The sequence below is a fragment of the Myotis myotis genome, unplaced genomic scaffold (assembly GCF_014108235.1).
Source record: "Myotis myotis isolate mMyoMyo1 unplaced genomic scaffold, mMyoMyo1.p scaffold_m19_p_2, whole genome shotgun sequence".
Classification (NCBI taxonomy): Eukaryota; Metazoa; Chordata; class Mammalia; order Chiroptera; family Vespertilionidae; genus Myotis; species Myotis myotis.
In genome coordinates this window covers 164,684,954-164,701,308 of record NW_023416324.1, presented here as the reverse complement: position 1 = coordinate 164,701,308, position 16,355 = coordinate 164,684,954, and the positions used below count along the sequence as shown (strand labels likewise).

The following is a 16,355-nucleotide window of genomic DNA, read 5'->3' as shown; positions in this document are numbered from 1 at the left end:
TTTTAATTTTTTTAAATTTATCTTTATTGTTGAAAGTATTACAGATGTCCCTCCCCTCCCCCCCCCCATTAACCTTCTCTCACCCCACAACCTCCCCCTCCCTAGGCATTCCCTGAACTATTGTCTGTCCATGGGGAAAAAATGCCCTCAAATATTATTTTTAATTTTAAAAAAATATGTATTTTTATTGATTCAGAGAGGAAGGGGGAGAGAGAGAGAGAGAGAGATAGAAACATCTATGATGAGAGAGAATCATTGATCAGCTGCCTCCTGCACAATTGGGAATTGAGCCTGCAATCTGGGCATATGCCCCTATGAGGAATCAAAATGTGGTCTCCACTCATAGGTCAACACTCAACCACTGAGCCACTGCAGCTTGGTACCAAATATTAAACACACACATATATCAAATACTACAGCAGTCTTTAATACTGTCAAGTAATCAAACAAATGGGATGTAATATTTGTATCTTGAAAGAAATAAGAAATAACTAAATTACTTCTTCATTCTTGAAATAATTGCTTACACATTTACAAAGGTACAACTTAAAAGAAAAAACTTATGGATGTGTACCTCATTAATATAAGTTCAGTACTTCAGAATAGGAAATAAAATGTATTCTCTACCTCTCTCTCTTTCTCTGTCACACACACACACACACACACACACACACATTTTAGATTAACACCCAACTAAAAAGTTGACAAATTCAAAGTCACTGAATTACAACTTAAATTATTTCATAAAATACTGCCACTAAAACAACATACTAAAATAACATGGTCATATTAATACCTACTTACTGACACTTACTGTATGAAAATTTATCATTTCTTGAAGGCTGTCAGAAAACTTGGTCAAACTTGTCTATGACAAAGAAACCAAAAGAAAAAAAAAAACGAGTTATTTAAAATCCACTAAAACAGGCCACAAAAAACATTACTTCAGCATTTCTGACAAAAAGATCAAGTTACATTGTTAACAATAACATTTATTTCTAAGGAAAATCTCAATATCTCATGGGCATGCTCTGCCCAGGTCAAGTCTATGTGTAGTAACATAAAACTCTAGAACAGTCAAAGAATTAGTACTGCCCTGTCAATAGTATTATGCTAACAAATAGGAATGGCATATATAAATCTAAAAGTAAAACTGAGTGTACCAAGACTACGCTCATGAAGGCATCTATGGATCAAATAATCATCAAACTATACCAATTTCTTCACCTGTTATTATTCTTCATGAACGAAATGTCATTAATACCACATAATATAATGAGAGGTCTAGGCTAACCTAGCATAGGTAGCTGACCAAAACTTTCCTATGCAGCCCCTATACATACAGTTGACACTATTCTTAGGTTAATGTTCTGCTTTCCTCTATAAGCAGCTTCTAGTAAGCAAAATCCTGCTCTTCCTGCTCAGTCCTTCTTGTAGATGCTTCAGCTCACCGAGCAGTAAGTAAACTTATATTCACAATACAAATCAACCATTAACTTCTAACTATCCAAGAAAACGGAACTGTACAAGACAGAACCAATGGGTGACAGCTTTTCTACTTCTAATTTTAAGGACCATTAAAACTCTTCATAACGCAAATGGATGCATAATTGATTAATGTCTTATTGCATTTGTCATTTTAACTAATTTTAAAATACTAACCTCAACTACAGCATCATTACTAGAATATTGTGCCAGGTCTCGAATCCCATTCATAAACTGTTTATTTGCAGCACAAAAGGCTTTTCCAGTGTCAATCATCACAATACAAAGCTTCACAAGCTGAAAAAAAAATAGTTACATCAGGTTGAAAATAATTTTACAAATTATGTAGTTAAACAAGCAATTCATATGAGAATTACACCAAAAAGTTGACTTTTCAGGATCCAGAGATTATCTGTAACAACAAAAAAATCGTTTTATTGCCAGAATCGGTTTGGCTCAGTGGATAGAGCATTGGCCTGCAGACTCAAGGGTCCCGGGTTCGATTTCGGTCAAAGGCATGTACCTTGGTTGCGGGCACACCCCCAGTGGGGGGCGTGCAGGAGGCAGCTGATCGATGTTTCTCTCTCATCGATGTTTCTGGCTCTCTATCCCTCTCCCTTCCTCTCTGTAAAAAATCAATAAAATATATATTTTTAAAAAATCGTTTTATCAAGTCAAATTCAATCCCATAAATTAACCAAAGGACTTGTATGCATGCATATAAGCATAACCCATGGACACAGTCAGTAGGAGGGTGGTGAGGGCATGTGCTGGGGGAGTGGGTGGGAACAAGTGGGGAGAGGCCAATGGGGGAAAAAGGATTCATATGTAATACTTTAAACAATAAAGAATTTTAAAAAGGGAAAAAAGAGTTTGTAAAGGTTAAATAAAGTAAATTTTTAAAAAATTTATTAAGACACCTCTTCAGAGGAAGAAAAGGAAACTTCAGGCAGAGCAAGCAGTATGATAAAAGTTACTCAAAATAAAAATAAAAACTGTGGTATGTTGGAAGAAAGGGAAGCAAACTGGTACGGTGGGTTAGTACTGCTGGTCATTTCAATATCAGTCTGTCTAAGCAGATGTCTGAATTGATTGTATTTCTCCAATGCCTACTGTTCTGGCCATTGTGTAAGATTTAGGACTGAACCTACTTTTCTTTTTCTTTTTCTTTTCCCTTCTTCCCTTCCCTTCCCTTCCCCTCCCCTCCCCTCCCTCCCCTACTCATTCCCCCTCCCCACCGCCCTCCCCTTCCCCTTCTCCTTTCCTTCCTCTCCTTCTCCTTCCATTCTTTCTTCTCTTTTTCTTTCCTTCTTCCCTCCCTCCCTCTCTCTCTTTTTCCATTCCTTGCCTCTTTATGTCTTCCATTCAGACACAGAACATTTTCTTTAAAAAAACAAAATCTTGGGCGAATGATAAATATAAAAAAGATAAATGTAGCCCTAGCTGGTGTGGCACAATGGATAGCGCATCAGCCTTCGGACTGAAGGGTCCCAGGTTCAATTCCGGCTAGGTTACATGCCCGGATTGTGGGCTTGATCCCCAGTGGGCGGCATGCAGGGGGTAGCTGATCAGTGATTCTCTCTCATCATTGATGTTTCTATCTCTCTCTCCCTCTCCCTTCCTCTCTGAAATCAATAAAAATATATTTAGAAAAAATCAATCAATCTGAGGGGGAGAAGATAAATGTGGAACCATAGATGAAGGAGGGAAGGGTACTAAGGAGGATAAAGAGCCAGAATATTTTCAGAAAAGACCAAAAGGAGTCTAATTTAAAATTGTTGCACTACAGCCTTGAAGAAAAGAAATTGAAAATATCATCTCTGTCCCCAGGAGCTTTCATTCTAAGTAGTAGACTAGATAAATTTTATACAGCACAAACACAACTGCTACACATGACAAAACCATGCATGAGGGAACAAAGGAAGAACATTTAACTAGGACTGAAGGGATTAGGAAGGATTCCTGGAAAAGGTAACACTTGACAGAAGTCCTGAAAACCAGTAGGAACAAGCCAATCAGATATGGGTAATGGGAAGATACTACTTTATGAAGAGCATGAGCTAAAGCCCAGAAGTTTAAGAGGACAGGGCTAACAAGAAGTACCTTAGCGCAGCATGAAAATGTATACAAGAGCCAGATCAGGAAAACCCTATGTGCAATGCTAAGGGTGTTCACATTTTATATGAAGGAAATAGGAAACAATTAATGGCATTAATTGGGTGTGTTGCCCAGAGTTCCATTTTAGAAGGATAACCCTAAAAGGGGAAAAACTAAAGGTAGGGAAATATAAAGAATAAAGATAAAGATATTATTTTTTTTTCCCCCGGGATATTATCTTAATTCAGGATAATGTTTTTGAGAAATGCTGCATATTATAACTCCTTTCTAGGATTCACACCACACATTAATATATCAAAAGCTCTTAAAAGCTTAGTAATAAAGAAATCTGTTTAACATTTTAAACTGAGTTTTCCAGAGTTATTTGATCACAGAGACTGAATGAAAGCAATAAGGTAGGGAGAGGGGAAACAAATTCAAAAATTACAGTCGAGTCTAGTATACAGTTATGCAGATTATGTCCTAAGAAGGGGAAAAAGTAGGGACTGAAATTCAGCCTGAGCTCTGCTTGCTGAGGGCTACATCTGCTACAAAACTCAATTTCACACTGGCCAGCAGAGACTCTGTGTTAACAGTGTTGGGCCTGTGAAGTGGGCTGAGCTAGATGAGCTTATGAAATAAGCCAAATGGGAAGTCTATCAAATACCAGTGAAAACAGATGTTTGAAGCTCAAAATATAAGAGTGTGTTATAGATACAGGCACAGGAGTCATCAGCAAATACAGTGTCAGTGCTACAGTGCTATATCCTAGACAAAAAGTGGAGGGCAGAGCATATAGAGTCAAGACCCCATAAAGGAGACTAAAGAAGAAGAGGGAAACATAGGAGGAAAAACAAGAGAATAATTTTACCAAAGTCAAGAAAGACTAAAATATCAAAAGACGGATGGTGAGTAAGTTGAAAATCCATAAAAGTCACGTTTTAGAAAGACTCTAAAAATATCTATTGAGGCCTGGCCAGTTTAGCTCAGTGGATAGAGTGTCGGCTTTCGGACTGAAGGGTCCCGGGTCCAATTCTGGTCAAGGGCGCATGCCTGGGTTGTGGGCTCGATCTCCAGTGGGGGCCGTGCAGGAGGCAGCCAATCAATGATTCTCTCTCATCATTGATGTTTCTATCTCTCCCTCTCCCAAATCAGTAAAAATGTATTTAAATAGATATAGATATAGATATACATATAGATATAGATATAGATATTGAATTTGGTGACAAAAAGTCACCAGCATCCTTGGCAAGAATAGTTTTAAGAGAAATTGACTAGGAGTAGGAGGGCTGTAGTGATATTACAGTGATTTATGAAATGCATATAAAGAAGATATATAATAGATCAATGTTTCCTAATATGTAGTCTACAGTATATTCCACAGGAAGGATTCCGTGATCAAATAAACCTGGAAAACTCAGTTTAGAAAGTTAAACAGTTTATTACTAAACTTTTGAGAGCTTCTGACATATTAATATGTAGTGTGAATCAAAACCATATGAGATGTGACTTTGCATCTGTCAGAATGACTATTATTAAAGACAACAAATAACAGGTGATGGAGAAGATAAGGGGAAAAGGGAAACCCTGTGCACTGTTGGTAGAATTGCAAATTAGTACAGCCACTATGAAAACCAGTCTAGAGATTTCTCAAAAATTTAAAAATAGAACTACTGAATGACCCAGTGATTCAGATAAATACTTCTGGTATTTATCTGAAGAAAACAAAAAGTAATTGTAAAAGATACATGAACCCCTATGTTCATCACAGCATTGTTTCAAGAGCCAAGATATGGAAGCATCCAATAGATGAATGGATAAAGAAGATATGATACATACATACAGTGGAATATTACTCAGCCATACAAAAATGAAATCTTGCCATATGAGACAACATGGATAAACCTAGAAAGTATTTTATTAAGTAAAATAAGTCGGAAAGAGTAAGACAATTACTAAAAAATAAAATAAATGAAATAAATAAACAAAATACAAACTCATATATACTGAGGACAAACTGACAGCAAAGAGGAGTGGGGTGGGGAATTAGGCAAAAAAGAGGAAGGGGATTAAGAAGTATAAACTTCTAGTTATGAAATAAGACAAGGGGATGTAATATATAGCATAGAATAGAGTCAATAATGTTTTAATAATATAGAGCAACAGATGGTTTCTAGAATTATTGTGGTAATCGCTGTAAGGTAAATAAATGTTGAATCATTATGCTTTGCACCCAAAACTAACATAATGTTATACGTTTTATGTCAAATATTTGATACACACACACACACACACACACACTAGAGGCCCGATGCACGAAGATTCATGCAAGAATGGGCCTTCCTTCCCCTGGCTGCTGGCACTGCCTTCGCTCCAGCCCAGAGCCACCTTTCTGCCTTCCCACACTGCCCAGAGGCCCGGAGCGGCCACTCGGCACCTGTGTATGTAAAGTAACACGTCATCTTTGTTTGGTTAATTTGCATACTCACTCCTGATTGGCTGGTGGGCGTTGCAAAGGTACAGTCAATTTGCATCTTTCTCTTTTATTAGTGTAGATACATATACATACATACACACACATATATATATGCATATACAGTGGGGCCTTGACTTACGAGTTTCATTCGTTCCGTGATGGAGCTCATAACTCAAATTACTCGTATGTCAAATCAATTGTGAATGAGTGAGACACGTGATGCTGGATTGATGTTGTGGCATTCACTGTGACATTCACTGCGCCAACTAGCGGTGGGGTATCTGAAGCTGGCTCGTAACCCGAATTTTAGCTTGCAACTCAAAGCAAAAAATTGGCCGAGAGACAGCTCGTATCTCAAAAAACTCGCTAGTCGGGACACTCGTAAGTCAAGGCCCCACTGTACATATATATACATATATATACACATATACATATATATACACATATACATAGTCTTGTTATAGATAGCTGCTCTGGACTCAGGCAGCTTAGATTCAAATCCTGCTGCCATACTTAACCATCAAAGTAATCCTGACTGACCTCAACAAGCCTCAGTGTCTTCTGTATGATTTGGTAACAATGGTACCAAACCAAATAAGGTTATTATAAAAGAATCAAGATAACACCCTTAAAGATCTTAGCCCAATCTGCTACTGGCACATGGTAATAACTCAACAAAGATTTGCATTTCCTTGTCAGAAGTGAGGTTTTCTTTTGTTTTTAATCAAGAGAAATTTATTTTATCTACTTAAAAGAAAGAGGTAGTAGAGAAGGGAAAGGAGAAAGGTGGCTAAAGCAAAGTCCTGAGGAGTTAGAGTCTGGGACTGCATAAGAAAAGGGATACTTTTACCACTTGAATGGGAGGAAAAACAAAAGATAATGACAGGTTCTGTTAAATTTCTAGATCAGGGGCAGGAAATAAAGGTTTTCCCACCAAAAGAAAGGAAGAGTCTTAGTTATTACTAAGAATAAAGAACAAAGTGGTAAGTCTTTGAGAAAACAGAAGTATAAGGGCTGCTAAAGGTAATAAAATAAACCTGATTGAATCTTGTAAAAAATCATTTGCATCAAGAATTCCAGGAATATGTAGCTCTGCTGATTGGTTTCACCAAACAGTTGTATAGCTTCTCCTGTAGGGATTTTTATAGCCCAGATATGGGATAAAGAGTATAGATGGTTGGACTAATAAAGTGAGAATTCTATAAAGTAGTTGCTATGGAAGGGAAGTGAAGGTCTCCAGAAGAGAAATAATATTGTAATAAAATTAAGAGTAGCCTGAAAGGTTTCATAGTAGTATTATTCATCCAAAAAGTAGAAACAACACATCACTATCAACAAATGGACAAACAAAATGTGGTATATTCATACAATGGCATTTTATTCAGCCATAAAAAAGAAATGTTGGAACACACTGCAACATGAACTGACGTTAAAAACATTATGCTACATGAAAGAAGTCAGTCACAAAGGGCCAAATATTATATGATTCTGTTTACATGAAATGTCCAGAATAGGGACATCTAGAGACAGAAAGTAGAATAGTGGTTGCCAGAGGATGTTGGGAGAGGTTAGGAGTGACTGCTAAAGGTACAGAATTTCCTTTTGGGGTGAAGAAAATGTTCTAGAATTAGATAGTTCTAGAATTATGATTGCACAACACTGTGAATATACTAAAAACTACTAAATTGTGCATTTTAAAATGGTGTATTTTATGTTAAGTGAATTTTATCTCAAAAAAATAATTACCAAAAAAAGGGTGCACTGAAAGGAAAGTGAATTTAAAAGGACTCTGAAATACCAGAAGTAGATAGATTAAAAGACCAGGAGTCTAGATGAGCTTGAAGAACAGAAGCAATATGAGTAAAGATTATAACTGGAAGAACAGGAGATTCAAGTTAGAAAGCAAGATATCAGCATTCCAAATCTCAACAGATTAGAATTTTGATTGGTGAGGCATAGAACATGGCCCTGAAAATAGGTATCAATATTAGAATAGAGGTCACTATTACAGGAGTTGGAGAGAAAATGAAATTGTCATATAGCTGAACCATATATACACTGCTGCTACTCAGAAGAAAGACTAACTTGGTGATAAGATACTTGGCCAGTTGTCAAGATCCATATTAGATGACAGCTATGACTGAGATAGAACTGAATAATATAAGCCTAGGAAGAGGGGAAGAATTTTACCTAAAAGTAAATGTCAAATTAGTCAAAATTATCAAGCTAATAGTTCCAATTCATTAAACTGTGTTGTTTTTTTTTAATAAAGTGAAAACTATGTCATGGGCACTTGCCAGATAATGGAAATACAAATAACTTATTTGCTGACTACCCTTGAGTACGTAAGATCCTCTCTAACTCTCACTTTTTTATGTGCAAATTCAGTGTAATAACAACTCTGCAACATTGCTGTGAAGGTCGGAGATAAGTAAAACTTAGAACTTGGTACCCTAAGTGCACAAGAAATAAGAGGGTTATTTTTCCCTAAAGACAGCCTGTTTTCAAGGAGCTAATAATCTGTTGAACACCATTATCATTAACATTACTATGTGCCAAGAACTGTGCTAAGCACTTAACATATCTTATTCTCATAATCTATAATAATAAAAGCATAACATGCTAATTAGACCGGACAGCCAAATGACCTTCTAGACGGAGCCGGAGCTGTGAGGGCCGAGGCAGCTACCGCGGCTGCAAGGGCCAAACCCCTTGCACAAATTTCGTGCATCGGGCCTCTAGTAACCTTATAAGACAGATAGAAACTCTTATTTTCCCTATTTTGGAGATGAAGAAACTGAAGCATAGGAAGGCTGAGGAACTTGCCCAAGACTACACAGCTTAGTAAGTGGTACAACCAGATTCAAATGTAGGCAGCCTTGTTCAAGGCTTTGTTTCGTAACTGCTAATAAAAAAAATTACAATATTATATGCCGAAACTGGTTTGGCTCAGTGGATAGAGCGTCGGCCTGCGGACTGAAGGGTCCCGGGTTCGATTACGGTCAAGGGCATGTACCTGGATTGCGGGCACATCCCCAGTGGGGGATGTGCAGGAGGCAGCTGATCGATGTTTCTCTCTCATCAATGTTTCTGACTCTCTATCTCTCTCCCTTCCTCTCTGTAAAAAATCAATAAAATATAAAAAAAAAAAATTACAATATTATAATAATTTAAATGGAATTTTGTGCAAGTAGCAATGCAATACTAGAAAAAGAACCTAAGTTGGGTAGTAATTGAGCTGTGATTTAAAAAAAAAATCACAGAGAGAGAGAGGAAGGGAGAAGAAGAGAGAGAAACATCAACTGGCTATGTCCTGCAGACCCCCAATGGGGATCAAGACTGCAACCCAAGCAAATCAACCACCTCTTGGTGTATTGGTTGATGCTCAACTACTGAACCACACCAGCCAGGCAACTGAACTGTGATTTAAAGGGTATCTATTTAACAAACAGGGAGCAAGTATTCCAGTGAGAAAATGCAGCAGATACAGAAATTGTCTAGATGGCAACTATGATGCTCTATGACAGTGATGGTGAACCGTTTGAGCTCGGCGTGTCAGCATTTTGAAAAACCCTAACTTAATTCTGGTGCCGTGTCACATATAGAAATTTTTTGATATTTGCAACCATAGTAAAACAAAGACTTGTATTTTTGATATTTATTTTATATATTTAAATGCCATTTAACAAAGAAAAATCAACCAAAAAAATGAGTTCGCGTGTCACCTCTGACACGCGTGTCATAGGTTCGCCATCACTGCTCTATGATGTCAATGCCCAAGTGCCTGCCACAACGGACAAGTAATTGGACCCAGTAAAGCAATGCCCCTCATTGAAGCAATACTCATGAGGAAGAGTGGCATAGATTATAAGCAAAATAAATATAAGCTAAGTCATCAAGCTCGTTTAACCTGTTGCTGGCATGACTTACAATATTAAAGGTGAAACTTGCCCTGCACAAAGTTATGAAATCACTAAACTAGTCTTGGGCAACCTCTCCCCTCCACTAGTCCTTCAATGCCACCACCTTCAATAACAACCATTCTAACACCTCTCAGGCTCTCTGCTCTATGCTAACTCCCCATAATTCTAAAGTGAAAATGATAGATAATAGCTTAAGAATTTTGGAGAGTACATTTATTTATAAGGAATTAAGATCTTAAATTAGAAAAATATAAAAATAACTATGGAACTTCTTTTTGGATAGAAGATGAACTTTTCATAAAAGTCAAAGTTTCCACGGTGCCTTTAAGTAGCCCTTTGAGAGTAAAATGTCAATACTTTAATAACTAGTTTTGGATTTGAATCTTTTGGTTTTAGAATTTTACCAGTCTTCCAACTCCAACTAAATGATATAAAAGAAAAAAACCTACTCATAAAAGCAAAGTCATTAACAAAAATTCTGTCAGTGGACTGTTTAGATACTTTAAATTGTAAGGCTCTCCTCACCCCTGCAAAAAAATTTCATGTGATTTACATGCAGTTCTACCCAAAAAGAATAGATGCCCTATTATACTACTCTGTGATTCTTTAAAAAAGCCTTGCCTTTTATATATTCGCTCATAAATCTACCAGAAAATCAAAATAGTATCTTCTGTTGCCTACCTTAAAGGTTTAAGAACTGTTTTAAAGAGTGCTTAAAAACAAATATAATACCTCAGGAATTATCCTATATAATAAAAGCCTAATATGCAAATCAACCGACCGGCGAAACGACTGGTCACTATGACGTGTACTGACCACCAGGGGGCAGATGCTCAATGCAGGAGCTTCCCCCTGGTGGTCAGTGCACTCCCACAGGGGGAGCGCCGCTCGGCCAGAAGCCGGGCTCATGTCTGGCGAGTGCAGCTGTGGTGGCAAGAACCTCTCCCGCTTCCACTGCAGGCAGGCAGTAAGGAGCAAGGGGTCCCACTTCGACAGGGCACAGGCCAGGCTGAGGGACCTGCCCAATGCACGAAATTTCATGCACCAGGCCTCTAGTATAACAATAATAATCCCAGACATTTATTTTTAAGTAAAAAGTAAAGTTTTAAAAATAATATTCTTATTAAAAATCGTAACATTAATTCTTAAAAACACTTGCCTGGAAGCTTGTTAGTGTTCCTCAGAAAATTTCCAAGTGGCATGTGCTCCCCCAACATGGATCCAGAAATACAGTGGAGCACAAGAGCACTGAACTAAGAATAAAAACATATGGGTTCTAATCTTGATTCTGCCTCTTCTAACTGTGATATGAAGCAAGTCCCCTTTGCCATATGGGCTTTGGTATTATCATCTCTAAAATGGGAATAATACCACTTGTCCTACCTACCTCATAGGACTATTAAAAAAATCCAAAAACATGCTGTATAACAAAGTGCTTCTAAAATTTGTATGTTTTGCATATATAACTAATACTGTTTTATATAGTTTCTATAGTATTTACATTATATACCTATGTATGTATATTTCAAGATTTCAAAACATTTGAAAAAATCATCAGACTAATTTTTATATCCTTGCTACTCAAAGTGCAGTCCTGGAACAACAGCATAGGTATTACCTGGAATTAGGTTAGAAACAAAGAATCTCAGATACTCCAGACTTACTAAATCAGAATCTGTATTTTCACATAAGATCCCCAGGTGATAAGAATCTAAGCACAGTAAGGTTTTAGAAGCACTGCTTTACATAGCAATACCATTTACCATATCTATAATAATAAAAGTGTAATATGCTATTATAATTAGACTGGACGACCTTCTGGATGTCCTTCCGGATGACCTTCCAGATGAAGCTGGGGCTGCAAGGGAAGCCCAGGTCACTGGTGCCTGCCGGCGGCCAGAGGGAAGCCCAGGTCCCAGGTGCCAGAGGGAAGCTGGTGCCAGCTGCCGGGGGAAGGAAGGGCTACTCTTGCAGAAATTTCGTGTGTCGGGCTTCTAGTCTATATATAAAAGCCTAAGCAACCATTACGACCGAACGGCCAGAATGACCGGTCAACCAGTCACTATGATGCACACTGACCACCAGGGGGCAGACGCTCAACACAGGAGCTGCCCCTTGGTGGTCAGTGCGTTCCCACAGCCAACTTCCCACGGCTGGCTGGTAGCGGTGGCCGTCCCTTCTGCACCCAACCCGGCGACAGTCGCCTCCTCTCCTGACCCCGCCAGGGCCTTTGGGCCCCGGGGGGGGGGGGGTTGCAGTGGATGCAGCCCCTTTCCTAGGGGGGCCTGTGGACTGGCTCCCTCCTCGGGGCCTGCAACCAACCTCCCACACCCTGTCCTCCCCCCGGCCATCAAGCCCAGTTTGGCCCACGGTCCCTCCCCCACCCCTCCCCGATCTGCCCAGCTCTCATTGGCCCTGATCACTGGCCAGGTCTAGGGACTCCAACCGTGGACAAATTCATGCACCCAGCCTCTAGTAATTATATAAATAGTAAACTATTTTCAAAAAAGGTAATTTAAATATATACATCTAATTTATTTCCAGAAATTTTTCACTGAATAATGGTTATGTAAGATCAGAAACACCCAACCGGTAGCTCAGTGGTTGAGCATTGACCTATGAACCAGGAGGTCACAGTTCCATTCCAGGTCAGGGCAAATGCCCTGGTTGCAGGCTCGATGCTCAGTTGGGGAGCATGCAGGAGGCAGCCAATCAATCATTCTCTCTCATCACTGATGTTTCTATTTTTCTCTCCCTCTCCCTTCCTCTCTGAAATAAATAAAAATTTATAAAAAAAACAAAAAGATCAGAAGCCATGTTCTAGTCATTCTCATATTTCTGCCTATTGTATAGCAGACAATGTCTCTTGAGTAGAAGCGAAAAAACACACAAGATTATCAATAATTAATATAGAAGATAGTAATCAATGTACATTTACCTTTACAGAGAATATGACCACTTAATATTAATTTTTTTAAAATATATTTTATTGATTTTTTACAGAGAGGAAGGGAGAGAGATAGAGAGTTAGAAACATCGATGAGAGAGAAACATCGATCAGCTGCCTCCTGCACATCTCCTACTGGGGATGTGCCCGCAACCCAGGTACATGCCCTTGACCGGAATTGAACCTGGGACCTTTCAGTCCGCAAGCCGATGCTCTATCCACTGAGCCAAACCGGTTTTGGCTAATTATTAAATATATATTAAGCATTCTGGCAATAGTTCTTTAAAAATATGAGTTTTTGACGACAATAAAGGTATCATTTAAATTTAAAAGTTGTTACCTGGCTTTGTCTCAGTTTTTTGGAAGAAACTTCTTTAAAGAGCCTCATTGGCTCTGAAAAATTTTTAAGCAATTAACATGAAAAAAAAATGTTAACTGTTGTTTTTTTTTACAATGACAATATACATACCTTTTGTATACACAAGCCCCCCATTTAAAATAAAGTTACCCCTATAAGTTTCATTAAATAATGCTGCCACATTAATGAGAGGCACGCATGTCTATGGGCGTGAGGGAATTTTACAGATGCTGCTTGAAAGATGACAGAAGAGCCTGAGATTAAAGGAAAAACCCCAATGATATCTACGTGGAAAGACCAAGTCTCTATAAAAAGTTCTCAAAATAGTGGGTCTTTGAGTTTAAACAATTCACTGTTATTTTATATTCTAAAGTGCATATAGGTTGATATTTTAAAAAATGCCACTGGAGAACTTAATCTTTCTATGTAAAAAATAGGACATTTTTCTGTTTTCTGGCAAAAGTTGGGGATAAAGGGAACAGTTATCTCCAACTCTCAGTTTAAAACCAGCTCAGGAAGGAAAAATGCTTCTGAATTGTATGGTTAAAGATGGTAATGATTACTTTAAGCCCAAGGTGATATCCTATCTGATTTTGCTTAAATAAAAGCTATTTAAAATGGGGGAAAAAAAATATGAGTTTTTGTTTTGTTTTATTTTATTTTATTTTATATTTGAACATGGCCACACTCAAATTTATAAACAGGAACTTACAAATTTATAAGCATCAAAAAAGATAGTTACAATCTTTTTGATGGGGACAAAGGGAACAAACTTCCAACAATATAAAGAATATATAGTGAGCTTTAAAGTCAGACATGAGGCCCCGGGTGGGTAACTGTTGTTTAGAGCATTGTCAAGGTTGCAGGTTCAATCCCCAGTCAGAGCACATACAAGAATCAACCGATGAATGCATAAATAAGTGGAACAACAAATCAATGTTCCTTTCTTTTTTCTATCTTTCTTTCTTCCTTTTTTTCTTTCTTTCTTTCCTTTTTTCTTCCTCTCTCCCTCTAAAATCAATAAGCTTTAAAAAAAAAAAAATAAAGTCAGACACGGTTCAAATTCTTGCGCTGGCACTTCGATTAGATTTTGAACAAGCTAGTTATTGTTCCTAGCCTCAAGTTCCTCATGTGTAAAATTGGGATAAAAATAGCATTTACCCACACAGAGATAAAAGAAGTAATGTGAATCATCTACTATTATAGACACAAATTATTATTTATAGAAAATAAGAATGTTTTAAAAGTTAAAAAAGTAAAATTTACCTTATCAAGTTTTAGTTCCAATTCTGCCACATCTCCTTCTACCTCTTCTAAAGCAGCTCTAAAAAAAAAATTATATACAAAATAAGTTATTTTATGTGTTTAAATGTATACTTTACTCTTAAAATTACTCTAAGTAAAAAAATAGATATAAATGCTTAAAAATTATACTTCACATAAAGTATAAATATTTCATAATCATGAAATACAATAAATAATACAATTATTATTTAAGGTAATGAGAGAACACATTGGGCTGATTTACTTAAAGCATTTATACTTTTCAAATTAATAGGACTAATTAGAACTATTTAGCATATATATATTTTTAAATGAGTAAGAAATTTTAGAAGTTGAGCCTTACAAAGTTCTGATTTCTATTCAACAAGTAACCAAACAGCAAAGCATCCTTGGCAACCAAAAAGAAAATCTTTTACTTTTAGAAATAGCTCAGAAGGATGCCTCCCTTGTTTAATGTTCCATTTATTTCCAATGTATTTTTTTAAAACTTTAGTGTTAAAAATATTACAAATGTCCTCCTTCCCCCCCACTCTTGACCTCCTCCATCTACCTCCTGTCCCCTCCCCAAGCCTTACTCCACTATTGTTTGTCCATGGACTATGTATATATGCATATAAATTCTTTGTTTAAACTCTTCTGAAATATGTCAGTCTGTTGCATGTTTCAATGTTTCTGGATTTGTTTTGTTCATCAATTTATTTTCTTCATTGGATTCCACATATAAGTGAGATCATGCGATATTTGTTATTTCCAATGTGATTTTTTAAAAATGAGCAAATACTCTTACTTGTCAGGGTTATGATAAAAATATAATACTATAGTACTTGATGTCACACTACAGGCAACATTCAAAAATTAGAAATTTGGAACAGCAAAAACTAAAACTTTTTAAGTATAATAAAATTTTATTGTTAAGAGTAATATACAACAAAATGCAATTCATCTACTATAAGCCATATATACCATTTTCAGATACCTTCTTGATAAACTAGCAACTTCTAATCATTATCTTTTTTAATCAAACAAAATTTATCTCAGCTGGATAGTAGTGGAGACTAACAACTCAAAAAACTATTTTGAACTCTAGATAAGAATTTCTCACTTAGACAAAAAAAGATGAGAAAGATAGCTAATATATAGTTCTATTCCCAGAAATATCCATTTAACCTCTGTGAAACTTCTGAACAGTCATTTTTATCAGTTTGTGATTCCACTTCTCCATTGGTTACATTTACTGAAAAATATTTTTAATCTCACAAAGAAAATTATATATTTATAAATTATTCAGTAAATAGATGTCTATTCCATAAAATAAGATACTCTAACACACAGTTCAGGAAAACAAGAGTTCATAAAAACAGAAATGCTTCTCCCCTAAGTCTGTCATTTTCTTCAGCAGCGTTTTTTGAAAGTACATGTTGTTCCCTTAATCCAGAAAATGTTTCTCCTTCACATTAATCCTCATGCTCTTCGCCTACTATATGCTACTCATCATTTAAAATTTAATTCACAAAAGAAAATAATTTGGTAGAAGGACATTCATTGTTTATAATAGGTTGGAAAACTACATGTCCAGCAATAGAAAGTAAATAAATGGTAGTATACCCATACCATTATGTGAGGCAGCAAGTTTTTAAATTAGATTGATATATATATCTACTGACATAGAAAAATACTATAGACTATTACATGGGGGGGGGGGGAGAAAGTTACAAAATTAAACATAGTGTGAGGTCAATTTTGTGGGGGAAAACTTTGATGGTATACACATAGAAAAAATCTGGA

General features: G+C 36.8%; 1 protein-coding gene and 1 pseudogene across 3 annotated transcripts in view; both read right to left on the bottom strand.

The window, feature by feature from the left end:
* The window catches only part of ACAP2 (ArfGAP with coiled-coil, ankyrin repeat and PH domains 2), a 131,120-nt gene that overhangs the window by 78,478 nt on the left and 36,287 nt on the right, over positions 1-16,355 (bottom strand). Inside the window, exons 2-4 of one of the 3 annotated variants that reach the window (XM_036349857.1) lie at positions 14,553-14,610; positions 1,663-1,782; positions 815-868 (exon numbers count right to left, since the gene is read on the bottom strand). In XM_036349857.1, coding sequence (XP_036205750.1) covers positions 815-868; positions 1,663-1,782; positions 14,553-14,610 — 232 coding nt within the window. Of the gene's footprint in view, positions 1-814; positions 884-1,662; positions 1,783-11,140; positions 11,227-14,552; positions 14,611-16,355 lie in introns of those variants that run through there. The other 2 variants (XM_036349858.1, XM_036349859.1) reach the window with 2 other exon arrangements.
* The window catches only part of LOC118676258, a 53,346-nt pseudogene continuing 51,255 nt past the window's right edge, over positions 14,265-16,355 (bottom strand).